The sequence below is a fragment of the Saccopteryx leptura genome, chromosome 11, assembly GCF_036850995.1.
Source record: "Saccopteryx leptura isolate mSacLep1 chromosome 11, mSacLep1_pri_phased_curated, whole genome shotgun sequence".
Lineage (NCBI taxonomy): Eukaryota > Metazoa > Chordata > Mammalia > Chiroptera > Emballonuridae > Saccopteryx > Saccopteryx leptura.
This window is the reverse complement of record NC_089513.1, coordinates 14,144,571-14,170,331: the sequence shown is the minus strand read 5'-3', so window position 1 is coordinate 14,170,331 and position 25,761 is coordinate 14,144,571. Positions and strand designations below refer to the sequence as shown.

Here is a 25,761-nt window from a genome sequence, read left to right as displayed (position 1 = left end):
CCTCCCTGGCCTGGCAGCTCAGTTGGTTAGAGCATCGTCCCAATGCACAAAGGTTGCTGATTTGATCCCGGATCAGGGCACATGTAGGAACAGATCAATGTTTCTGTCTGTTTCTCTCTCTCTCTCTCTCTCTCTTCCTTCCTCTCTAAAATCAATAAAAAATTTTAAAAATTATACTTACCAAAGGTTTTACTAAATCATTTATTTTTTAAACAAAAATATACATTAAATCTCAGATTTACAGAATGTAGAAATAATTTATCCAAAGTAATTTGCATTTTAAAATTGTTACTATTGCACCCAGCAACATTAAGTCTTTGACACATTTGCATTGTCGAGCTTTCCCACAATTCGCAAAACAGGAGAGAAATCTGAAACAGAGAATTGTACAAGCTAACTGTTCTTTACACACGCACACACACAAAAACCCAACTTAAATTTTTTTTATCAACAAGAGAAAGAGAAGTTGTAAACTTTCAGAAACTTGCTTCCATAAAGAGCCATACATTCTTTTATCACACCTAGAAAATGAAGTATGTACACGCTGAGATTTCCTCACAGGAATTCAATGGGACAGATACAGTGAAGGTTCGCAGCCTACAGACCAGACTTACTGAAAACGCACCTGCATTTTCACTAAAATATGGAAACTGTGAAAGACAGAGCATGAGAAAAGCTTCTGGAAAAATAACTTCTGCCTCTCAGTCTTAGAAACGTGGCTTTCGATGGCCCTTGCTCTCAAGATACAAGTGAAAAAGGGTGAGGTCTCTGTTCAAGTCTCTTATAAAACACTTTACACGTAGGCAGGCACAGGTTTGCTTTTCAAAAGAAAGCTTTGCAAAGTATTCTGCAATTTATCACTGATAGCCTCAGTATTTTAAACATTTTTTTAAGAAGTCCATACATATTTAAATGATTTTTGGGGGGCAGGGTGAGGTGGTGAAAGTAGGGAATAACTCATCTGGTACTATAGGAAGTGCCTAAAATAATGGAATAGTAAGAGTAAAGGTATGTAATGTGCTGTTTTAACCTCATAGTAAACAGAAACAGATGGAAACCTTGTACTTATGAAATCTGAAGTAATTTTCTTTGATTGAACTGAATAATTAAACCAGTTTGAGAACACGAAACCATGCAGCCCACTGACAACTCTGAAAACATACGGGGCCACTGAGCTTCCAGGTGTCCGGCATTCTGGCATCTTTTGTCATTACCATTAACAAATGAAAGATTTCGGTTGAAAGGTGGCCTACAAGACGAAAAGGACTCCCTGGGAAATTCTCCTTGAAGATCCATCCCAGCCTGAAAAATCGAATTCTAATTTTAGACTGCAATATCATTTAAGTCGAAACACAAGACGTTTTCTAATTCTGTGGTCCTAGATAGAGACTTCCCTTTGAATCTTCATGGACATAAACAGTTAAACAACAGGACTTTAAAAAAAAGGCATTCTTGGCTTTGCTATTGCTTAATAGTCCAACCCAAGTAGTTTGTCATCAAGGTTATGCCTTCCACATCCTTGTGACAAGCTCAGTTGTTTTTTTTGTTTTGTTTTTGAAAATAGTCCTGAGAGTTGCATAAAAAAATAGACATTTCCTCTGCACGACAGCTGCTCTGCGGGCGGGGCGGCCGGGGCTCAGCTCTCCACGGTCCGCCGGTACTCCGCAGTGCCGTCGGCGACGATGGCGTCCAGGGGCGAGCGCTTCTTGCGGAGGCTGCGCCCCGTGGAGATGAGGTCCGCGTAACCCCGCTGGTGCGAGAAGGCGTAGGCCGAGCGACGAGAGGACACGCCGCGGCGGAAGGGCCGCCTCTTCCACTGCTCCTCGGCTTTTAACCGTTTGCGATGCTTCTGGATCTGCAGAGGAAGAGAGGGGGCGAGGCTAAGACGCGTGGAGAGGAAGGCCTGGGGTGGCGGAGGGAGCCCGGCCAAAAAGGCGGGGACAGGGGCAAACATGAATGGGGCAGCTCTACCAGGCCTTCTCACCCACGTGGAGGTGGGCATCGCTGCCCTCACTATAGATGAGGCCGCTGAGAGAGAGAGGGAGAGACAGGGTATGTGAGGTTTCCAAGGTATCGGAGCTAAAAGACGGGTACTGAAGGTCCTAAACTTGTACCCTTTCCAGTTCCTAAATCAGGCCGGTGCAGGTTCAGGAGAAAATGCTTCCCCCTGTTGCTATTGCACACACTTGTCGGGGGAAAGGGGAGACCAGGAGGGTCACTGCGGGTTGCCTACCTAGCACCCACTCTCTGATGGGGACTGAGTTTATTCGGTACCGCTCCTCGGACTGCAGCATGTCTCCTGGGATGTGGATGGCACTCCCAGGGCTGGGACTGCTTGACTTCCCTTGCTGGTACTAGGCCAGGAATGGCATGAGACCTAATTCTGGCCAATGGGACTAGAGGGAAGTGTGCCGAGTCCTGCCATGAAAAGTTCCCAGGCTCCTAAGTGAAAGTGAGACAGTAATCCCCTGGATATTGGCACATTAGTCAGCCACCACTGGAGCTGCTGTGGAGTCGCCCTCTGGCTTGAAGATGTAGCTAACAGCAGAGGGGAGAGATGGAAAGAACCCCTGTACTCTTTAAGTTGCTCAACATTAAGTTGCTCATCAACAGAGCCTGAAGCCTGCTAATTACGTGAGTTGAGGTGATGCCTTATTGTTCAGCTATAGCTTTCTGTTACTTGTATCTCAAAGGGTCCAGCTCCAAGGTGACATTTTTTATTAAATGAAGGGAAAAAAAATAAAATGAAGGAATATTTGCATGGCAGAATGTTAATAGTGTATTTGTAAAATGGAGAGGATAGATATTTGGGGGTTCTATACTATTCTCCCTTTTATGTTTGATAATTTTTATAACAAAAAAGCAAACAAAAAGGCCAATCCTGAAGGACGTACTTGCAAGATGGAGTTAAAGAAAGACAAGTAGTCATTAAAAAATGTTCATACCAAACTTTGCAAGAGCTTAGAGTTGTGCAGAAAAGCAGTTATGGGAAATGCTGTTTTGATTTCTGAGGGGGCACTCAGAGTTAGGAGAAAGACGATTTTTTTTCTGTACCTTATCACTTTCTGATGGCCAAATGGTCATGGACAAGAAGCGTGTGGCAATGACGGGCAGTAAGCACACTGCGACAGTCAAAATGATGGTCAACCAAATGTACGGCTGTCTCAGAGCATTTGAAGCAGTGCCTGCAAGAAACGTGGAGAAGGAGTCACAGGGTCCTTTCATCCCACAGGCGTAGCTCCTGTTCCGTAGTCTGTATTCGGATTCTCTGTGCAGCTTTACAACCTCCCAAATCACTCCCTCACTGCTCAAGAAATGAACATTTTGAAATCAGTCTAAGCAAAACAAAATCTGGAAGGTAAATTCTTTGGAACAAGGCAAATAAATGTGCACAAGTAAACAAGGTGGGGAATTTGTTGACATTACATTGAATAAAAATGAAAAATTAGGATATCTGTTCTTCCAATTTTTTAGGAACTTAAAAAAGTACTTTCTAATTTACAGTTTGGGTTTGAAACTCCAAATACTCACTGGCACTGACATTAGTGTGGTAGGTTTTGTAGTGGGTGTTTTATACAAATTGTGCCATTTAATCAGTTCTGAGAGATGAGGATGACCTGCCTCACCATGTAAGGAAATTTGAGTGTGGAGAAATAATTTGCCCAAGATACGAGAACTACTGTACTCCCCCATGTATAAGACGCATATTTCCCTGAAAATTCTGGGGTCTAAAAACGGGGTGTGTCTTATACCGTGGTTGTAGATATTTTTACTTGCATTTCCCGCTTTTTCATGCTTGTTTGTGCACTCATTGTTGAAGACAGTGATTCGTCATCAGACACTGATAGGGACAAGCTAATGGATGGGAGTTTTGACAGTGATGAGGAGTTGTATGAATTTTATGATGAATTAAATTTGAGTTCAATAACTTTATGTAATACATTTTTTCCCCAAATTTTGGGCTCCCAAATTAAGGTGCATCTTATACATGGGAGCGTTACCACCCTTCCAACTTACTACTGTCATTCAATTTCTGCTCAGGACATTAAATTTCACTAGCCATAATTTATAACTCTGTGTATATACTTACTCAGAAGTCTTATCAGACTCTAGTGATATTTTCCTGTACATTTATTTTTGGAATTCAGAAAATACCAACCTGTAAATTGAAATGCAGATGGAAAGAGAACATGTATCCCAGCACTATGGAAGTCAAACATGATGCCAAAGTAGAGCGCAATGCTTCCAAAAATGGAAAAAGCATTCACGAAAGTCCAGTAAGAGGTATCCAAGCCAATCTGTTGGGAAACCAGAGAAAAACAGAGCACTCACTTCAGGAAGTTAGCAAGAAATAAAGGATCTCAGGAGTCTGAAAACAGAATTCAGCGACTGAGGCATGATTTGGCTTGAATTCTAAACAGTCCAACTATCCTTGGCTCAGGCAAGACATAGGAAATGTGCTTGGTTACAAGCGTTGAAAACAGCATTTGTTTTTATAAAGTGGCAGAGGCTCAGCTGGAGGGAAAATGGGAGCCAGCTGGTCTATGTACGGAAAACAGGTACCAACGGATGCTGAAAACAGGTGACTAAAGCCACGTACTTGGAAATTGACTGTTATCACAAGAGCAGAGGCGATTGTGACAGCAAAAGATTGGTAGTCTGAGGGGGCCTCTCCATCCTGTCCCACGGTCTGCAGGTAGGCTCCCAAAGGGATGAAGAAGAGGATCATCGATGTCAAAACCCCATGTGATAAGCTTACGAAGAATCTCTTATAGTTGAACAATAGGTCTCTCTGTCCCATTACATATAATCCAGGGAATCGGAGGCTCAGTTTGTCACTCACATCCTTAAGGGGAAAACACAATTAAGAGTTGTGTGCCATCCATCAAGAATCGTAGAACTCAGAAAAATACAACTTATGTGTCACAAACAGTTTCGACTTAGGTTTTATGAAGGCAAAAACCAAACAAGAAAAATTGTGAACAGTTTTGGTGTACAGAGTTCAACCTCATTACTTTAGTCCAAGGAAGGGCACTATTTTGCTATTGATGGTAAGGAAGCAAATTAAAATGTCAAAAAATGTAAAGAGGCTGTTTTTACCTCAAGGACATATTGTTTGCAATTCTTTGGGAAAGTATTTTCACATACAAGTTGATAAGTTCATTCCAAGTTAGTGTTTGATTTATTCATTGAAGCATTTTCTCTTAAGAATTACTACTAGAAATTGTGGACTGGTTTGGGAATTACACACATAAGTTTTGACAAGTGTTAAAATAATTTACTTTAAAAAATGAATACAGCCTGACCGGGCAGTGGTGTAGTGGATGGAGTGTCGGACTAGGATGCAGGGGACCCAGGTTCGAGAGCCCAAGGTTGCCAGCTTGAGCGCGGGCTCATCTGATTTGAGCAAAGCTCACCAGCTTGGACCCAAGGTCGCTGGCTTCAGCAAGGGGTTACTTGGTCTGCTGAAGGCCCACGGTCAAGGCACATGTGAGAGGGCAATCAATGCACAACTATGGTGTCGCAATGAAGAACATGATTGATGCGTCTCATCTCTCTTCATTCCTGTTTGCCTGTCCCTACCTATCCCTCTCTCTGACTCTCTGTCTCTGTAAAAACAAATGAACAAACAAAAACAAACAAAAAGTGAGTACATTATTCTAGAGATATTCAATACTGTCAAGTGTCTTATTAATGTCTCAGTGTCCAAAAGAAGGTTATAAATTCTCCTCAATGAATTCTAACCTGCCACGGAAGTCTTCTTACTATCCAACAAGAAGCACAGCGTTACTCTTGTTGCTTGACCATAGAACTACAATAGGATTCACTCAGAACCAAGTGAAAACTAAAGGGATGCATTGAAATATATCCTTTGGACTTCTCTGAGAGGCGTTCAGTGTCCTCGTCCGCACAAGGCCCCTACCTGGTCGAGCAGCCCCATGAGGAGCACGGGCAGGCTGGTGTACAGCACGTTGTAGAGGGTGATGAACCAGTCTTCATATGCGGTCTGTGAGGAGATTACAGAGTCTGTCACCAACCAAGAAATAGTGCCAGCCTAGCCGACATGTTTTCATCTGCTCTGTCAAAGCAGGGGTGCCCCAGGTGAGGGGGGACTTCTGCCTTAGCAAACATCCCTCATCTTCACCTGCAGATGGCATGAGTCTGTCTAATGGGCAGAATCAAAAACCATTCCACAGAAACCATCTTTACTCCTAAATAAGTGGGGGATATATCCTAAAATGTTTTTGGGAAAGGGGGTCTATTCTATTCAAATAAAGCTGGAAATTGAGTCAATATTTAAATCCTTACATTCCTTAATGAATTAGAATACATAAGACCCATTTAAAAGCACATAAGTACCATTTAGATGTTCTTCACTTTTATCTTGCAAGTTCAGTATTGCCATTCAAGCATTTTGTAAAACAATTTGATACATAGGATGTGTCGCAAAATTGTGCACCTGGAACCTTCATAATTTTGTTACCCAGCATCACCCAATACATTCAATAAAAAGGAAAAAGGAAAAAGAGAATTTGACGGAATATTAGAACTGTGTTTCTGAAAGGGATAAGTCAGGCTGTGCACACACCCACCCTCGGGGTGGGACAGAGGAAACGGGCTTACTCAGCACCGGTGAGGATATACAGTCCTGCCCGGAAAAGAAAGAAGGCCCTAGCCCTGCTCAAGGCCACTCCTGCTCTGGTGTCTCAGGCTGATCTGACACCATCTCTCTGTGACATAGCATCATAGGTTTGCACAGTCACAGACACTGACTTGAGTTCATTTTATTCTAACGATATTTTTCTGTTAAATCACTATTTTAACATATTACATATGCCCACCATTGCTGTTTCAGCACAAACTAAAATTAATAAAATCCAGCAACAAATGGAGACATGATAATGGATCTATGATCTGAAATTTACATAATCCCTTTAGCTTTGGCCACAATATAATATTATCCTTTCAAAGTTGAACAAATTATTGTCACTGTTCTTTAATGGCAAAGTAGCTTAGAAAAACACTTAAGGTGAAGGCAAAGACACAAACATAAGCCAACAGATTTGAACTCTGTATAATTTTGTTATAACTAGTGCCACCTAATAAATTCAATTTAAAAAACAAACAAAATACAACCAAAATACCAGGAACAAACTCTACCCTTTTAAAGGCAAAATAAAATATTGTTAAAGCACCAGAAACATTTTTAGAAAAGTAATCTATATCTTAATCTGTCCCTCAGCTATTAGGGACAGAACCTCCAAACCACAAATCAAACGAATAAAGACGATGTTACCTGTGCAGAGTACCCATTGAAGAAGGAGTACCAAAAGTGAACCAAAGTAAATGCAAAGTTTTTATAAAAGAAGTATCGCAGGAACTTGCACATTCTGATGTAAGACCACCGGCCATGCACCAGCAACAGTCTCTGCAGGTATCTGAACTGAGCAAAGGAATAGTCACTTGACATGACAGCTTGCATGCCTTCTTGTCCGCTTATTCCAACGCCGATGTGCGCAGCTGTGGGGCAGAGGGAGAAGGTACCGTTAGGCATAAGCCTATTGGAAGGTAAAACATCGAGATGATACTCTTTCCATAGTAATATGAAGAATTGCCATCCATGAAATACTAACTATGAAAATTCTTGCTCATCAACCCCTACTCTAGCTTCTGAACTCAATTCAAAGTCAGGAGTACAAGTTGCTAAACAGACCACTTGGTGGGGCCTCCATAAATATCTATGAAACGATCTCAGGTGGGTGGGGAATTCCATTTGGATGACCTTGTAAGCTATCCTTCCCACCCACAGGGTGAGCCTCTGGCACCCACATGTACTAGTGTGGCCCTGACTCCCCAGGCACAGCTAAGGGGGAGGACACATAATCTCTGCAGAGACTATGAACTGGCTCTCTCCACCTTCATTCCACTCCGTTCTAACTGGAGATGGGGACACAAATAAAAACCCTGCATTCCCCGACTCCCGCACAGCGAGGGTCTCCTGGTTTCCCTCCTAACGTCTAAATATAGGCACCTAGACTTTCCTGAAGTTCCAAATGTGGTTTCAAATGCCTCCCAATAGACCCCTTCAGATTCCTTAAGTGTGAATTGAGTTCCATTGTTTCATCCCACTTGGTACTTGAAAGCAGAGGTGAACTGCGGCCCAGCATCGCTTCCTACTTCGGCATTTCGGCGACAGGGTTCAAGTCCACTCTCCCGCTGCCAGAGGCAGGTGTTGACTGACAACAGCAAAGCCTTCTTAACTGACAGGCTCCTCAGGGACCCTCAAAGTAGCCTCTCCTCTAGTGAGTGATACCAGGTGTTAGACATAGCCTGAAACCAGCTTCTTCTGTTCAGCCAGAACTGTTTAAGAGTACCTGCTCACCTGTATTAACCACTTCCTGCTTAAAGTCCCTCAAGGGGTCTACTTCCTGTCCTGTGCCCTGACGGATAGAAAACCCAAGCGGCAGATCAGTTTGCTGGCATTTGGAATTACAATTGAGGTGTGTATGTGTTTGAAACTTTAACATATAAATTCTTGAAGTGTGGGATATATATATATATCTTTCTCTGTGGGGTTCTGAAGGCAGAGAACTTAGTTATCTAGAGAGGGACAGACTGACAGACACTGGGTTCAATGTGAAACTCAAGGGCCTGGCTTCTTGAGCAGCATGAGACATTTTTGTATCTCTTAAAATAAATTTCTTCTTGTCTTAAACTAGTTTTAGTTGTTCTCCAACACATGTAATCACAAGAGGTTTAACTAAGATACTATGAAACTTTTGAAAACTTACTCATGGCCTACCATTAACTTAAGACACATTTCCCCCCAGTATGTAGGGGGGGAAGGTTTCTGGAATAGATAAAAAAGTGAAAGTCACAATTTTACTCATTGTTCCAATAGTCATTAAGTCACCTATTCAATGTAGAAAATCACACATTTTTTCTAGGTATCAGAGGTCATGAAAGTGAAGATAGAGTGACATCATTTAGAGAACTTGTGTTTGGAGAACACAACCTATTACTCAGACCCTAAGGAGTGACTGCCAACTCAGCCGAGTTTCCAACTAAAAGAACCTCCAAGAATCCTTCCCCATTTGCAGAACACAAGGTCTGGCAAATTCACAACATAGTGACTTGTCCAAACCAAGGTTTCCAACAATACTTTGCAATTCTAAAAAACAGAGTAAATTGCATCTCATTCAGTATTTATGACCTCTTTCAAAACACACAACTATCTCATATGACCAGTCATGATTGCCAACTGCTCTTTCCTACCAAACCATGGCTTCCTTTCCTGAACAAGCAACAGAGGAGAATGTGATTCTGTGTGAGCTGAGGCCTGGGATCACCTGCCCCAGACCAGCATCTGGTCTAGCCCTGCAGTTGTGCAGACCAAGTACAGTCTGTGAAATGATTCACAGGGTGAGTCTATGCAACGGAACACATGCACTTCATGAGGCCACACTGCTTTCCCCCCTAACATCTAAATATAGACACCTAGATTTTCCTGAAGTTCCAAATGTGGTTTCAAATGCCTCCCAATAGACCCCTTCAGAATTCCGTAACAAACAGCTCATTTCCTCAAGCCTTTCTGCCTCTGTCTTCCCTGTGAAATGCTGCTTGCTCATTCTCAGGGTCTTAGACCAAGAGCAGCTTCTCACCCAGCAGTAGACATCTTTAGCACAAGAGAGGGAGAGGCAGCATCTGCGAGTCCTTGGGTCCATGCTAGGGCCAAAAGCGTGCTGGCGGCCGCAGTTCCCTCCGCTTCCATACATGACACGGCTAAGCACGAAACCCACCCACGAATGGTCAGACTTTTTGTTTTTTTGACACTTAAATTTCACTCTATTTCTTTATAAACAACAAGCCTTGGTTTTGTTTTATTTTTGTTTTGTTTTTTTTTTCTGTATATTGTTCTGGATGCAGTGAAAAAGATGACAGTTTTGCAAAGTACAAAAAGGCACTAAAAATACTTGGGTCAAGCTACTGACTTCCAGTGAGACCTCAGAGTTCCTTGGTTTTTATCCCACATGGATGCTCCATAGGTTACACAGAGAAGCACCTGCCCAATAACAGAGCTTAAGGACATTCTTCAGACACCTTAAGGAAAACAAGTCTCTTTAAGGTTATCTGTGTTGACTTCTGTAATTCCTTTGCTATCAGTTGGTGAATCGGGAGGGACAAAAACATTTTCAAGTCTAAGTCATATAATCAGAGGGTAAATCTGCAAGGTAAACCCCTGGGCCCCTCAAATATCTAGAAGTCTGCATTATAACTGAATAGAAGTAACGCTTGAGTTCCTTGCCCTTTTTGTACAGCTAGTGATGTCAATGAGAGGAAATGGACAAGGAAGAGCTGGTGCAGAGGAAAGAAACAGATCTGATTCAGAGCAAGGAATTCCAATGGCCGGGGAGCACAAACATGTGCAAACCACAGTGGAGAGGGTTAAGTGTCAGTGGCAATGGACACGTAATAAAGAAGCAAGAAGACGTACATTGTACAGCTGACTTCTGTTGAGGAAGATAAAGTTGGAATATTCTTAGTGTCTATCAAGGAGGAGGAGAGACTCTAAGAAAAGAAGACAGATGCATGAGTCACAAAATAGGCTGAATATAAAATCTACTTAAACAGAATGCAGTAAGCTACCCGGCACAACAGGACATGCATATACATATGTAATCATATAATCGTTCATCCTAATAATAACATCACAAAGCTGGAGGAGGCGTCGGAGATAACGTTCTTGTTTTCAGGTGAGCATGTTGGTTCGGGTCTCACTACTTTGCATATTGTCACGATAAGATCTCTCTTATAGTAATATAAAAGGGACCAGGATTCAGACATGTTGATGACAGTTTCATTCCACCAGCTTTAATGCCAGCACAATTGTATTTACTCTGTAGGAGGAGATTGAATCCTTTAATTTGCAGGAACTCAGGGTCCTCCCACCAGCAGAAATGTCCTTAGCAGTCTCCTTGGGAGGTCAGGAGGACAGTGAGACTCTTCTGGAGCTTTGCTTCAATGCCAAGTGTGTTATGCTGAGCTAACTCCAGGTCTCTCAATGGTGGAGTTCTAACAGATTTACCAAAGGCAAGAAGAAAGGCCCAGAAAAAAATGCTGAAGGGAGAATAATCTCAAAACAAATACCAGAGAGAGTTCAATGCTGTATACTAAGCTTAGCAGAATTTTAAACAAAATTTAGTAAATAGCAGGATTTTTAATAAGCCCTAAAGAAATATGGGAGAAGCAGAAGGAGAGAGAGAGAGAGAGAAAAAAAAAAAACAATAACAAATCCAAGCATGTAAAAGAGGGAACCGAGGATAAATCCGCCCATGTGGAACTTGTCTGCCACCTGGCACTCTGTGAGGGTCATTGTCATGCCTGCTCTCTCTGGCTGGGTGGACTGCAAACTCCCTGCGGGCACGGTCGCAGGTGTAGCCATCATGGCAGGGAACCTTGGTAAAGCACTTGCTTTACAGAAGCCTCAGCAATGAAATCGGGGAAAACGACCCTCAAAAATGTTCCTGCCATTTTTTGAGTGATTCGCGTTGAGCTGACTGCCAGTGTAAGACTCACTTTTGATCATGTTGACATCGTTGGCCCCATCTCCAATCGCCAGCGTAATGGCTTTCTTGTACCTCTTCACCAGGTCCACCACCATGGCCTTCTGCTTGGGGGTGACGCGGCAGCAGATGACCGCGCTGCACTCACAGGCCAGGTCCACGAAGTTCTTCTGTCGCTGTTCTTTCTTGGCTTCCAGCCTCCTTTTACTTTGCGTTCGCATTCGTCTCTCTTCTTCTGTCTTCGGGAACTTCAGCTTCAGGATCTTACTTGTCTTGGTCTTTTTCTCTAGAAGAATTTCATTCTGTGAACATGCAGAGGAAAAGGATTACACCCATTTTAGTTTTTTGTCGTTGTTGTTTTATTGTGAGGCAGGGAGACAGAGAGACAGACTCCTGCATGCACCCTGACCAGGATCCACCCAGCAAGCCCCCTAGGGGGAGATGCTCTGCCCATCTGGGGCCATTGTTCCGTTGCTTGGCAACTGAGCTATTTTAGCACCTGAGGTTGGCCATGGTGCCATCCTCAGTGTCCAGGGCCAACTTGCTCGAATGAGCCATGGCTGTGTGTGGGGGTGGGGGGAGAGGGAGGGGAAAGGAGAAAGAGACAGAGAGAGAGAGAGAGAGAGAGAGAGAGAGAGAGAAGGAGGAGAAGTGGAGAAGCATATGGTCTTCTCCTGTGCACCCTTACTGGGAATTGAACCCAGGACTTCCACATGCTGGACGATGCTCTATCACTGAGCAAACTGACCAGGGCCCAACCATGTTAGTTTTTAGATCAAGAGTCCCATTCTCGAAAACCAGATAGAAGGTGACAGAAGACAATTTGACTTTGGGTGAGGGGTATGCAGCATAATCAAATGTCAAAATAATCTGCAGATGTTTTCTCAGAACATATGTACCCTGATTTATCAATGTCACTGCATTAAAATTAATAAAAATAAGATAAAAAAAAGAGTCCCATTCCCAAGATTTCGATAATGTGAAGGACAATTCTTGGATTATATCACTGACTACATTGTCCTATTTATAAAACATTTACTATAAAAATTTAGAAAATAAAAAAAATATACAAAGAAGAAAATTTCAAATAACCATTGATTGATAAACCAGGAATAAGCACTGTTACCCATTTGGTGTAATTCCTTTCATACATCATAGAACATTAAGTCTCAAACTTGGGAAACTGCATTTTTATGTGTAGGCTAATAGCTTTTGGGATTAGCAGTTAATATGACAAACCTTCCAGAGTTGGGCCATAACAAACTGCTTTACTTTGAGCCAAAGGCACAGACAGCTACCTGAATGCTGTACGTACCAACCAAGAGCCAGTGATTATTAAGGCACGGTTTCCGCCAGATGGAAAGAAGGGCTCGTGCACTGGGGGTAAGAATTTTGCATAGACTCCACCTCTATTCCTCTGGTTCTCCACCCTTGTGTTAAGAAGAGCACTGGGGAAAAGAAATATATATGTTTAAAGTACAAGGTCATAAACAGGCCCCTGACTGCGAGATAATTTTGATATATAATCTCTTTTAATATTGTGGTATAAAACATAACAAAATTTCTCATGCTAATTCTAAGTGTACAGTTCAATAGTATCAAATATAGTCACACTGTTGTAGAACCAATGTCCAGAACTTTTTCATCTCTCCGAACTGAAACTCCATGCCCATGAAACAGCTTCCCTTCCCCCACCCTGGTCCCTGGTACTCCCCATTCTACTTTCTGTTTCTATGAATGCTGACCACTTTGGGTAACTCATATAAGTGGAATCATACAATATTTCTCTTTTTGTGACTGGTGTATTTCACTTTGCATAGAGTCCTCAAGGTTTGGCCATGTTGTAGCAGGTAAGGAATTTCTTTTTAAGGATGAACAATATTTTATCATGTGAACATAACACACTTTGTGTGTCCATTCATCTGCTGATGGACATTTGGCTTGCTTCCACTCTTGGCAATTATGAATGGTGCTGCTACGGACATGGGTGTGCGAATATTTCTATTTGAGTCCTTGCTTTTAGTTCTTTGGGATTTTACCCAGAAGTGGGATTGTAGTATTCGGTAACATCATTTAAAATTTTGTTTAAGGAACCACCCTACTGTTTTCTTAGTGACTGCACCACTTTGCACTCCGACCAGCAGTGAACGGAGTCCCAGCTGCTCCACTTCCTGGCCCACACTTGTTCTCTTTCTGGCTTTCTTTTCCTTTCCCTTTCCTTTTTTTGTTTGAAAGTAACTATCCTAGTGGGAAGTGACATCTTACTGTGGTTTTAATGTGCAGTTCCCTAGTGATTAGTGATGCTGAGCATCATTTCATATGCTTGTTGGCCATTTCTACATCCTCTTTGGAGAAATGTTGATTCAAGTCCTTTGCCCATTTTTTTAACGGGTGACATACAATCTTATTAAGTTTTCATTCCTTCAACATGAGGGCACCATATTCTTGGTGCTTCATTATTTGCCAAAAACAGCTTGATGAAGATATAGTTGAAAATATGTTCACAAGCAGAAGGAAGGCAATCTTAATCTGAATTATAATACACTAGGGCGAACCCTATCTGTTATAAACAGGGGTTACTGTTTGGCAGCAAGAAACTTATTTCCACATAAAGTCTAGCTTTAAGAAATGCTCAGTGTTTTCTATCAACACATTATTGAGAAGAACACACATAATACATTCATATGATAGCAAAATAAGCCACATGATTTTGGAGAGGAAGAGACTATAAATATCTAATCTCTTCATGTTACAAAGAAGGAAATGAAACCTGACAGAGATAATGTGATTTGCCTGCAGGAAGTTGGAGGGAAAACTGGAATAAGGACTAAGGTCCCCTACCCTATCCCAGGGCTTTCCTCATTACACAACCTGAGTCATTATTTTTCACCTTCAAGAGTAGGTTTTTCAACCTTGACACTATTGAAGTCTTAGTCCAGGTAATTCTTTGTTGAATGTGGCTGTCCATTGGATCGTAGGATGTCAAGCAGCATCCCTGGTCTCTACCCACTGGAAGTCAGCGGCATCTCTCCTCCCCCACTGTGACAACCAAAGATGGCTCCAGACTTTGCCAATGGTCCATGGAAGGCAAAACTGCCTCCCGCTGAGAACCACTGCCTAGAGGATTAGCTGTCTGCTCTCCACCTTCCCATTCCTGTAATGCTTATTTTCAAGTTGAAAATAAGGAGTGATCGAGACAAATCCCTAAACGGCTAGAAGAGAAAAATATGAAGCTACCCAGTGAAACTGTTCTACAGGATCACCCTTTTAGGAGCCATCGAGAAAGATGATTCATCTTCAGAAGGCAGTGATTTTCACCCAGTGTGCTGTAAGAATTGTTAAAACATGCAATACCTGACTAGTCAGGGACACTGACATCTTTTCCTGTAGGTTGTCAAATTAAAATATAAGAGCCAACAGAACAATAGCCATCCAGTGCGAAGGAATCAAAATTATACTTTTTTTTGTCAGGTCAGCAAAAAAATCTACTTTTTGGTGTGCTACAGAATTTTAGTAATTATAATTAGTTCGTGTGTGCCATGAGATGAAAAAGGTTGAAAATTGCTGCTATCAAAGTAAATTGAGCTAAGAGCATGATCCTACATTTTGCTACTTGCAGTCATTTTATCTTTTAATTTAGCTCAGGGTCCAATTTTCAGAAGAGAGACCAGAAATATATTCAGTCCCCCATCTACAAGAAATAAACAATACCATATTACTTGAAATCAAGAAACTACTCAAGTAAACATATTAGTATTTATTCATTGCTATTTTTCAAAATCTAAAAGCACAAAGAGGCTCGGTTTATGTACCTCTATTCAAACAGAAGTGATCGCTTTAGATCACAAGGCTACTGATTCTAATTCAGCAGAGTGCCTAATATACTGGAAGGACTTGCAAAAGTTCTATCATCGTCATTAGAAGAAGACTAATAACAACCATCAACTTCCTCATCATCTACCTGATGAGGCTGTATGTTAACAGCGTAATTTGCCCTTGAGGCATCGTAAGGAAAAGTCTTGAGGAATCAAAGGGACTGTCAAGCCAGCGGCAAACTCATCTGGCAAACGCATCCCAGAAACCGCAAAGCACATTTGTAGCTTCCTAACACCTCAGAGCTTTCCCCCTATACATTTCCATGTCCGCAGCCACTCTGATTGAGGGCTAATGAGATATTTCAGCGCTGAAATGTCAGGCCTGCCCATCTAGACAGGACTACAGATGCAACCCACCCAAACATTTCTGTCCAGGTTTGCTTGCGTGGGATTTTTCCTCTATTTTCCCTTTGAAAATATAACATTCCTAAAAAAGATAATATATAAATATGTATATTTCATATTAATTTGTTAGTGACGTCACAGGCCCACTTCCTGGACCATCAGACAAGCCCTGAGGACTTCTAAGGAATGGCGAACATTGGCCCCTGGAAGGTCAAATACAGGCCCCAAGTTTCCCTACAACATGAGGCCATGATACAACCAGGGTACCCAGAGCTGCCTGTTCCCTTGTTTCATGTAACGCGAGGAAACTGTCTGAAGTGACAATCTCACTCCAGGCTCTCCATATCTGCTGTGTCTTCTACACCTACTCTCACATTTACAAAAACGAGATGCCAGATAGTCTCATCCTGTAGGCCCTTTACTTACTTTATGTCTTCTCCATAGCAGATGGTGGTGTCTTCAGTAAGAAGTTCACAAGCAAATCCTATATTTTCAGCAGTTTCTACAATAGAAAAAAATTTAAGTCAAACATTAGTCTCACCAATGGACTTCTTAATTGACTTTATGTGGTAATGATGATTTTTGTAATTAATGAAATGGTCAGATTTAACCAGATAGGCTGTTTTTTTTTTGTAGCAATGTATGGAAATCACATAATAAAAAAACAAACCCTCTATCTGCGGTAAAATAATATAAGTCAAAGTCTGGTTTGAAATGTTTTCAGGCCCTGGCCGGTTAGCTTAGTGGTAGAGCATCAGCCTAGTGTGTGGAAGTCCCAGCTTCAATTTCCAGTCAGGGCACACAGGAGAAGTGCCCATCTGCTTCTCTATCCCCCCCCCTTCTCCCTTCTCTCTCTCTCTCTTGCATTAACAGGGAAGTTTTCTGTTTACCCTCCCACAGCCATGGCTTGATTGAAGCAAGTTGGCCCCAGGTGCTGAGGATGGCTCCATGGCCACTGCCTCAGGTGCTAAGAAGAGCTCAGTTGCTGAGCAATGAAGCAACACCCCAGATGGGCAGAGCATCATTCCCTAGCAGGCTTGCCGGGTGGATCCCGGTCAGGGTGCAAGTGGGAGTCTGTCTTTCTGCCTTCCCTCCTCTCACTGAAAAAAAAATTAAAACATAAAATAAATGTTTCCAATAATAAAATGTGTGGTCTTATCAAATACATTAACTGATTATTTAATAAATCAGTGTTCATTGAAATACTAAACACATTCAATTCAGGTGGTTTAATCATTCTGTTATAGAGGGAATGGGGAAGGATAAGCAGTTCTATCAATCTTCATATGGGCTCCTACTGGAGATTTCCTCTCTTTTTCCACCATCCCCACTGGGACTGACTTAAGGCTAGGAATGTGTTGTCCTTAGCTCATCAGAGTATGGAAGCCATGACCATGTTAGTCAGAGCAAGAGGAATCATCTGGTTTCCCAGAATCAGCAGAGTTGGTTTCCCAGAGTTCAACCAACTCTTTGTTGAACTCTAAATTTAAAAATTAAAATCTTCCCTTGGGTATAAAATTTTGATTATAATTTATTTCCAAGCAAGAAAATGAGCAAGAAAATAAGAGTTGTTCAGTGTTTTGTTGTACTCTAACGTATGCCAACAAATGGCAGTGCAGGGGAGGACAGAAGGGACAAGGAGGGTGGCCCTGGAGGACAGCAACCCATGACCAGGAGCTCAATTATAAGGGATAATTGAGGGAGTCTGAGGAAGGACATGGTCAGGGTGGGCTGGAATAACAGAAGGTTTCTAAGGGAAGGCACTGATCCCACAGAAAGGACAGTGCTAGTGCAGGATGGAAGGTCTTTCTGGGAATGGAAACAGGAACTGTGAATACTTGCGAGTTCACAGATATGCTTCCCTACATGACGAATTACCCTTTTTGTCGCCAGTAAGCACCCAGATCTTAATGTCAGCTTTTGCAAGTTTCGAAATGGTTTCTGGGACTCCATCCTGTAGCTTGTCTTCAATAGCGGTGGCTCCCAATAGCTGCAATGGACATTAAAAAGAACAAATTAGCAAATGAGCAATAGATGTTCTGCAATAACAATCTGCCAATCTACGAAGAGAAGAAGGGCTAGTTATGTGCCCCAGCTGGGTCTTAACTGGAGTCAGTGGCTGGCATTAACAGGAAAGTTTTCTCTGTTCCACAGCCCTAACCAAAACAAGCCAAAACTTTTTCCTTAAAGTAACTAATGTAGATTAAAATGCAAGTACAAAATCGAGGACAATAAAAACACACTTTCATTTATGTATATGTTATTTCATATGGACAGAAGCCAATTTTTGCTAAAGGTTACTACTATTTGTTGAACATTTTCTATTAATCTAAACTCTGCAGGCAGTAAACATTCAACTCTAAAAATTTAATTTACAAATGGTATTTTATTCTTGTTTCGAGATTTTGCAAAATATAAATCATTTTAGTAATGTTTGCAATATACTAAGAATAGTCTGGCTTGTTACTGTGTAAAAATCATCATTTTGGTAAGTAGTATAAAAATCATAATCAGAATAGAACCTCTGTTAATGTTTTCTGCTTCTCATAATGGCAATTTCTATTTTGCTTGCTGAACACAGAAAGTCAAATGACCTAGTTGCATTGTACCAGTTTCAAATGCTGAAGTCAGAATTATCTCTCAAGCATGAGATCAAAATGTAATAAAACTTGGCCCTGGCTAGTGTCTCAGTGGATAGAGTGTTGTCCTGGTGCCCTGAGGTCATGGGTTTGATCCCCAGTCAGGCTCCTAGGAGAAGCAATCAATGAGTGCACAACTAAGTGGAACGAGTTGATACCTCTCTCTCCCCCTCTCTCTCCAATCAATGAAAAAAAGTTTTTCTAATGTAATAAAACTTAATAAAATTTCTCCTTTTGTTTAAAATAGCAAGAGAAAATGCTGTGAAGGTTAAAACTTACAATTAAATCTTTTTCAATCTCTTCATACACTTTATCCAGGGCTTCATCCCGGTTGGTTGAGGCCACACTGGCAGCCAGAAACTTTTTATTCCATTCTTCATATTCTTTTTCTTCAATTTCCTTGTAGCAAAGGCACAGGGTTCTGAGAGTCTCACTTGCGAAGACCTGTTTTATTTGAGACAACCCATCCACCCAAAGAATAGTTAATTTTGTCTAATTCAAGATCAAGTTTAAAATCTTACCTGAAGTAATAAGAGAATTTAAAAAGAGACACATGAAAAATGATGTATTCATACAAATACAGTTTATAAAGGAGATTAAACAAATACTTTGTTCTGAGTATCTTCAGGTTCATGAGACCATAATTCTAGTTCCCAAATTAAAGGTAAACGTACATCTTTCTTCAAAATCAAGTCACTAGAGTGAAGAAAACCTTTTTCTCTTAATGACTAAGAAAATGAAAGACAAAAGATGCTAAAGATGTTGTAAACACAGGACTGACAACTGGATCGTCTGTTCCCATAAACTGTGTCACTAGTACCAGAGAGTGAGTTTGGAATCTGTGGCATAGAGTGGAAGTGCGACTTACATCCAGGGCATCCTGCGTCTCTTGTTTCGTTGGATTTGTCGGATGTAACCGTTCATAAATCACAGTGTCAGCACCTTTACAGTAAAGCCTGATATGGCCTTCCGGGGTTTTTACTAGTAGCAAGGAAAGGAAAAGCAAATAACAAAGTTAGGTTTTATTTCTCAATAGAAAACTACATTGTTAAGTTTATTTGAAGCATTGCTGTTAATAATTCACTATTAGTTTAAAATCATCAATGCACCTAGAAAAATGATGCTCTTGACAAAGTTGGTAAACCACATACAATGTATTAAATGGAATAAATGATAAGTGAATGAATAAATGAATGAATGTACTGATGAAATAAATATGAAAAGATTCCCTTGGTCACTCAGTTTTTCATAACCTTACTTATTCTTTCAGCAAATACCTTCTGATTCCATACTGTGCTTCGTGCCCTGTGTTAGTAAATTTCTTCCATAGAAACTTTTTTGTCCACGCCAACCAATAGGATTCTTTCTTACCTATGAACTCTTACTGCCTTTAATATTCAGACTATAACATGACTACTTGTGACCATTTAAAAAAATTTTTTTATCTATGCAGTAATTTAACTATAGCATGTGCCTTGTAGTTAACTAGATTTTACGTTCTCAAGGTCGATGTTAAGGAATCTTAGTCCAGATTAGTGCTAGGCAACCAGAGAGCAAAATGTGCCAAGTCAGAGTTCAAAAGACAGGTTAACTTGTATCTTTTATTGGTTAAAAAGTCAATGTCATAGTGGAGAAATCTTGCGGACACCACCTAACTGATCAAAGCTAACATCACCAATAATTATGTACCTTCTGATATGATACGCTGGGAAGGGCACATCATCTACGTAGGCATCCTGCCAACAATGCGTAACCTGAATCTAATCTTGAGAGAATATCGGACAAACCCAAGTTGAAGGACTTTCTACAAATAATGAACCTGCTTTTTTAAAACATCAATGTATGAAAGATCAAAAAAGGATTGAGGAACTGTTCTAGATTGAAGGAAACCTGAGTAACAATCACCTAATTAATGGGTGATCTTGGGTTGAACCCTGAATACGAAATACAGAAAGACAAAAGGAAGGGAGGGAGGAAGGGAAAGGAGGTTAAGCAGCGAGGGAAGGTAGGAAAGAGGGAGAAGGGGGTGAGAGGGGTGACGGGGTGAGGAAGAAAGTTTCCGGTCAAGCTTGCACACATTGCATATGGTATCACATCAGACTTCTGACTGGGATCCCCGTCTGTGTCTGTGAGGGACTGCTCCTGCTCTTAGGGAACACCTGCAGAGCATTTAGGGGAGAGGCATTAGATCTGCAGTTAGCTCTCAAATGGTTCAGAAAACAAGAACCTCTGCCTAACGAAGAAGACAGGGAATACGTGGCCAGTGCTAACAGCTGGTGAATATGAAAGAGCACACAGGAGTTCTTTAAACCATTCTTGAAGTTCTCCTGTAAGTTTTAAATTATTTCAAATTGTGAATTTAAAAAAATGTTGATACTTGGAAGCAATCCTCATCTCCATTTGATGACCTATTGCAATGTGCCGGGACCGGAGGTGTGATTTTGGTTCATAAGCACATCCTTGCTCTTCTCAGAACTCCCCGCCTGCTGAATTCTTCCTTCTCTGACAGAAAGTGCACAGTGGAGGTGTTTGGAGAGGCTCATGCAGTCGGGGCGCACGTGGGCCATGCTGCAGCTGCCCAGCTGCCGCTCTGAGCATGGTACGCCTGCCACCCCAGATTCAGCAGCTGTCAGCCCGCACTGCTGACAACTGTCAACAGCTGCATGATTCAGATACACTGCGATTGTCTTTTGGACGATGCACGTCGGCAGAATGAAGGAGAAAACACCAGCTTCGGTAAGTCTGAGGAAGTCTTTCAGGAACCAAGTAGCTCATACATTGGCTGATGTCCTAAAGGAAACGTGTGACAGGTAGCATCTAAATGAGAGATTTGCACACATACTCCTGAGGGACACCTACCAATTATAGACATTCGCTTCCGGTCACTGTTGAAGTCTAAAATGGCAAGAACGTTGTAGGTCCTCTCGGTGCCCATCTCACTGACGGTGATCGTGTTCTGGGTCCGGGCGAGGAAGGCAAAGCCAAAGTCCCTGGCGGCGCTTACCAAAGCGCCCTCGTCAGGAGAGGCCGCCTGGTAGTTGAGCTGACCTGACAAAGGGAGCAGAACACCCGACAAGCGGTGAGATCAAAGCAGAGCTCGCCACCAACCGCTCACCGCTGCGGGCACGTGCGGGCAAGGACCTGCTACGGAGCCCAGAACTCCCCAAGGAAGGAGTGCGCCAACATTAACGCTTTGTAAACCATAAAGTGTTGTTTCTAATTACAAATGGGAACATAAACTAGAAGTTAAAAAAAATTGGCCAAGAAAAATATTCCCGTAATACCACCTAAATGAGAGGAAAAACAACACTGATATTGTGTTACGATTCATTCCATCCAGTTCTTTTCTTAAAAAGCCTATTCCTATAATAATTTCTATCATTCTGAACATACATGTACATCTGATTATATTAACATCATATTTGAATATGTGGTCATGCCTTTAAAAATTCATTCTAAACATTATTTTAATGAAAGTCAACATGTCACCACTTTCTTATTACAGGCACTTAGCTTACTTCCAAAATTTTTTGTTCGTAATAACAACATTGTATTAACCTTTTGAATGTGTATGTTTTCTTTCTGGCTTTATTTTCTAACTATAGCTTTCTGGGAGCAAAACACTAAGCTAGGGAATGCTGATAATTTTTAAGCCTATTGGTATAAATTACTCATTTGTTTTCCAAAAGGGTTGTTCCAGTTTATCTTCCCTCTAGAAGAGTGTATTTACTTCCCCTTTGCCAATCTTTTTAATGTCTGTATGTTTTAAAGTTATATAATGAGCCCTGGCCAAGTAGCTCAGTTGGTTAAAGTGTTGTCCTGATACACCAAGGTTGTGGGTTCGATCCCCAGTCAAAGCATATACCACAATCAACCAATGAATGCATAAATAAGTGGAATTAATGTTTCTCTCCCCTACCCCTTGCTCTCACTCTTTAAAATTAATCAAACAATAGTTTTTTTTTTAAGTTAAACAATGGAAAACTGCCTTATAGTCACAACACATTTCAATAATAGAAATCAGTCTTCCCATCCTGAGTGAAGGAAGCCAAACATAGAAGTGTGCACTATAGGCCTCCGTTTACATAGACCGTGAAACTGACCCAGCTGATGTGTGCTTTTCAAGGTCAGGACAGCAGTCACCCTCGGAGGGGTTACGACTAGAAGAGAACACAGAAACAACTTCTTGGGGATTGAGAATGTTCTCTTTTTAAAAATCTGGGTAGTCATGACAAAAGAGTATTTATTTTGTGAAAGTTCGTTGCGTCATATATGCTTGTCTCTGTATACATGTTGCAGTTCAGTAAAAAGTTAAAAAAAAAAAACTTGCTTACCCAAGATTTTTTTTTTTTTTTTTTTTTTTTTTTTTTGATTTTTCTGAAGCTGGAAACAGGGAGAGACAGTCAGACAGACTCCCGCATGCGCCCGACCGGGATCCACCCGGCACGCCCACCAGGGGCGATGCTCTGCCCACCAGGGGGCGATGCTCTGCCCATCCTGGGCGTCGCCATGTTGCGACCAGAGCCACTCTAGCGCCTGAGGCAGAGGCCACAGAGCCATCCCCAGCGCCCGGGCCATCTTTGCTCCAATGGAGCCTTGGCTGCGGGAGGGGAAGAGAGAGACAGAGAGGAAGGCGCGGCGGAGGGGTGGAGAAGCAAATGGGCGCTTCTCCTGTGTGCCCTGGCCGGGAATCGAACCCGGGTCCTCCGCACGCTAGGCCGACGCTCTACCGCTGAGCCAACCGGCCAGGGCCCAAGATTTTTTTTTAACTTTTTTTTTGCCTTTTCTAAAATAGAATTTATTGAGATGATATTGGTTAATAAAATTATGTAGGTCTCACTTGTTCAATTCTATAATACATCATCTGCATGTTATATTGTGTTCAACATCCAAAGTCAAGTCTCCTTCCATCACCATTTCTTCCTTCTTTACCCTCTTTGACCTCCCCTTCACTCCTATCTTTCTAATCTAGATTTTCTGCCTCAAAGCAGGGGGAAGAAAGTATTTCTATGGATGGATGAATTTTTACAGGAAAAGGCATTTAGTTTCCACCATGGTCTGAGCAGGACGCAAGCCCTGGGTGGATGGGCAGCCTCCCCCACCATCTCAGTCCACGTGGATGGGGAGGACGCTCTGGCATGAAGAGGGACCACAGTAGAGCTGAACACCTCTTCCTTCCCTCTTTCCTTCACACACCTGCACAGGTGGTTCACTCTAATTAAGTCAGTATTAATCACTTTCCAATTAGTGATTAAAGATGACGCATTAGGTTCTCTCTCTCTGTATTTGTTCACCCGGAAAGTCATACAGTGGGAGTTACAAATACCACTTACTAAGAGCAGCCATTCTACAAACATACACACATGCCAGAGGGCAAAATACTGAACCAGAACTAAGCAAGCCGCAGTGAGCACACAGCCCGCCCCACGGTGCCTTCACCCAGCTCAGCTGGCAGAGATACGCATATTGCATCATATGAATAGCAAACTTATTTCCAACGGAGTAAAGAAACAAAATGTTAAAAGGTGCTAAAGTTCCCAAGAGTAAGAATCATATCTAGAGCAAACACTGATATTTTTTTTATCCTTAAAAGAAAACCCTTCCATTCTGTTCTAGTAATGGAACCACAGAATCACAGACCAAGAGATGGGGAGAACTTCAGGGACCTGGTCCAAATTTCAACTTCATGTTTGCAGGAAAAAATCTGGAATTAGAAATGATTCTTCACACTAAATAGCAAACTATTTACCACCCTGTCAGAGGCAACCAGAAAGAACGTCTTGCCTTTCGAAGACTAGTTTGTGGATCACAAAACCGATGGAAATTTAAAAAAATAAAAATAAATTAAAAAATGCTCACAATACAAATCCTATTTCTCATTATACCAACTTCATCGCTTCTTCTGATTCATAGCATTCCCTGCCTTCAGGTCATCAGCCTCGAAATAAGATCACTTTTTCCCCTCAATCATCTCAATCTCTTCAAATCACTTGCCAAATGCCCCTCCCCCCCCCCACATTCAGGGTTTTCTCATTCTTCTCAAAGACCCCACCATAATCAGGCCCTCAACTTCTGTTTCAACTTTCCAAGTCTCCCCATCCAACCTCCTAAAACATAGCTCTGTGATCATGGCACATCTCGACTTAAAGATCTTCTGGTAAAGAAAAGGCCTCCAGTTTTTTCACACTCTGCTCTCACGTGGCCTCTGAGGAGGGCAGGAGTCTAAAATGGCCCCATGGTCCCCACCCTTTTGATGTACTCATACCTTCTTCCAGTTATTTAGCAATCGCTAATCTAGGCACTGCCAGGAAAGGATTTTGCAGGTGTAATTAAGATCAAATCAGTTGACCTTAAGATAGAAGATTCTCTGGGTATTCCCAACATCATGAGGTCAATCATTAAAAGTGACAGGGCTCTTCCTAGTGAGAGCAATTTGAAGAATAAAGGGGTTTGATAAAAGGGAGATTCCCCACTGCTGGCTTTCCAGGTGGAGGGAAGGAGGCCTCTAAGAGCAGAGAGCAGCCCCAGGTGACAGCCAGCAAGGAAACGGAGACCTCAGTCCTACAATCCCAGGAACTGAATCCTGCCCAAACCTCGCCTCTTTTAACCTTCTACACCTGGAAATCCAATTCATCTCCATTCTCAGTGACTACAGCAATTGCCTCACATACAGCTTGGAAGAGGACACTTGAGCTCCAGATGAGAATATGACCTGACGTTGATTTTAATAAGATCTTGAGCAGAGACCCTAGTTCTGCCATGCCCAGATTTCTGACCTAGAGAACTGTGAGCTCATGAGTGCAGCCTCTCCACGCTTTGCCCCCATTAAGCCCCACCCATATTCAATGCTAGGGCCCCACAAACTGTCTGCTGAACTAGTCAGCTGTTGGCAACATTATGAAAGGGTTTCCTCCTCCCTCTTGTTGATGTTATACATAATAAAAGGCTAACCAATCTCTATTGTTCTTACAAAAAAGAGAAAAGGACAGCAGAAGCCAAACGGTGCACCAGTCAGTGCAGTGAAATTCAAAGACTCAACTAGAACAAGTTTAACCTGCTGTTCAAGCTCGGGAATCTTCCTGTAATTTCTAGGTCTGAATTTTCTTACTTTACTATTTGGAGGCATGCTCCCCAAGATCCCTTCCAAGGAAACCTTTCAAGGTACTTTCTGTGTCAATGCCAGATTCATTACTCTTTTAACATCCTGCACCAAGAAGTCCAACTTGTTCGCATTCTCGGTGGCTAGAGCATTTGCTGATCACATACGGTGTGAGGAAGGATTCCTCAGGATGTAAACTCTGGCTGAGCAGAGAGTAGGACCAAGAGCTGTCCCACATT

General features: G+C 41.9%; 1 protein-coding gene across 5 annotated transcripts in view; it reads right to left on the bottom strand.

Annotated features, from left to right (window-relative positions):
- Positions 1–182: 182 nt before the first annotated feature.
- ATP8B1 (ATPase phospholipid transporting 8B1) overlaps positions 183–25,761 on the bottom strand; it is a 124,091-nt gene continuing 98,512 nt past the window's right edge. For all 5 annotated transcript variants that reach the window (XM_066353508.1, XM_066353507.1, XM_066353506.1 and 2 more), the window contains 13 exons: positions 21,283–21,471; positions 19,292–19,404; positions 18,703–18,867; positions 17,663–17,774; positions 16,211–16,286; positions 12,880–13,012; positions 11,578–11,866; positions 7,298–7,521; positions 5,924–6,007; positions 4,601–4,846; positions 4,160–4,298; positions 3,055–3,185; positions 183–1,855 (listed from right to left, as the gene is read on the bottom strand). In XM_066353508.1, the coding sequence (XP_066209605.1) occupies positions 1,637–1,855; positions 3,055–3,185; positions 4,160–4,298; positions 4,601–4,846; positions 5,924–6,007; positions 7,298–7,521; positions 11,578–11,866; positions 12,880–13,012; positions 16,211–16,286; positions 17,663–17,774; positions 18,703–18,867; positions 19,292–19,404; positions 21,283–21,471 (2,120 nt within the window). In that variant the 3' untranslated portion in view covers positions 183–1,636. The remainder of the gene's footprint in view (positions 1,856–3,054; positions 3,186–4,159; positions 4,299–4,600; positions 4,847–5,923; positions 6,008–7,297; positions 7,522–11,577; positions 11,867–12,879; positions 13,013–16,210; positions 16,287–17,662; positions 17,775–18,702; positions 18,868–19,291; positions 19,405–21,282; positions 21,472–25,761) is intronic.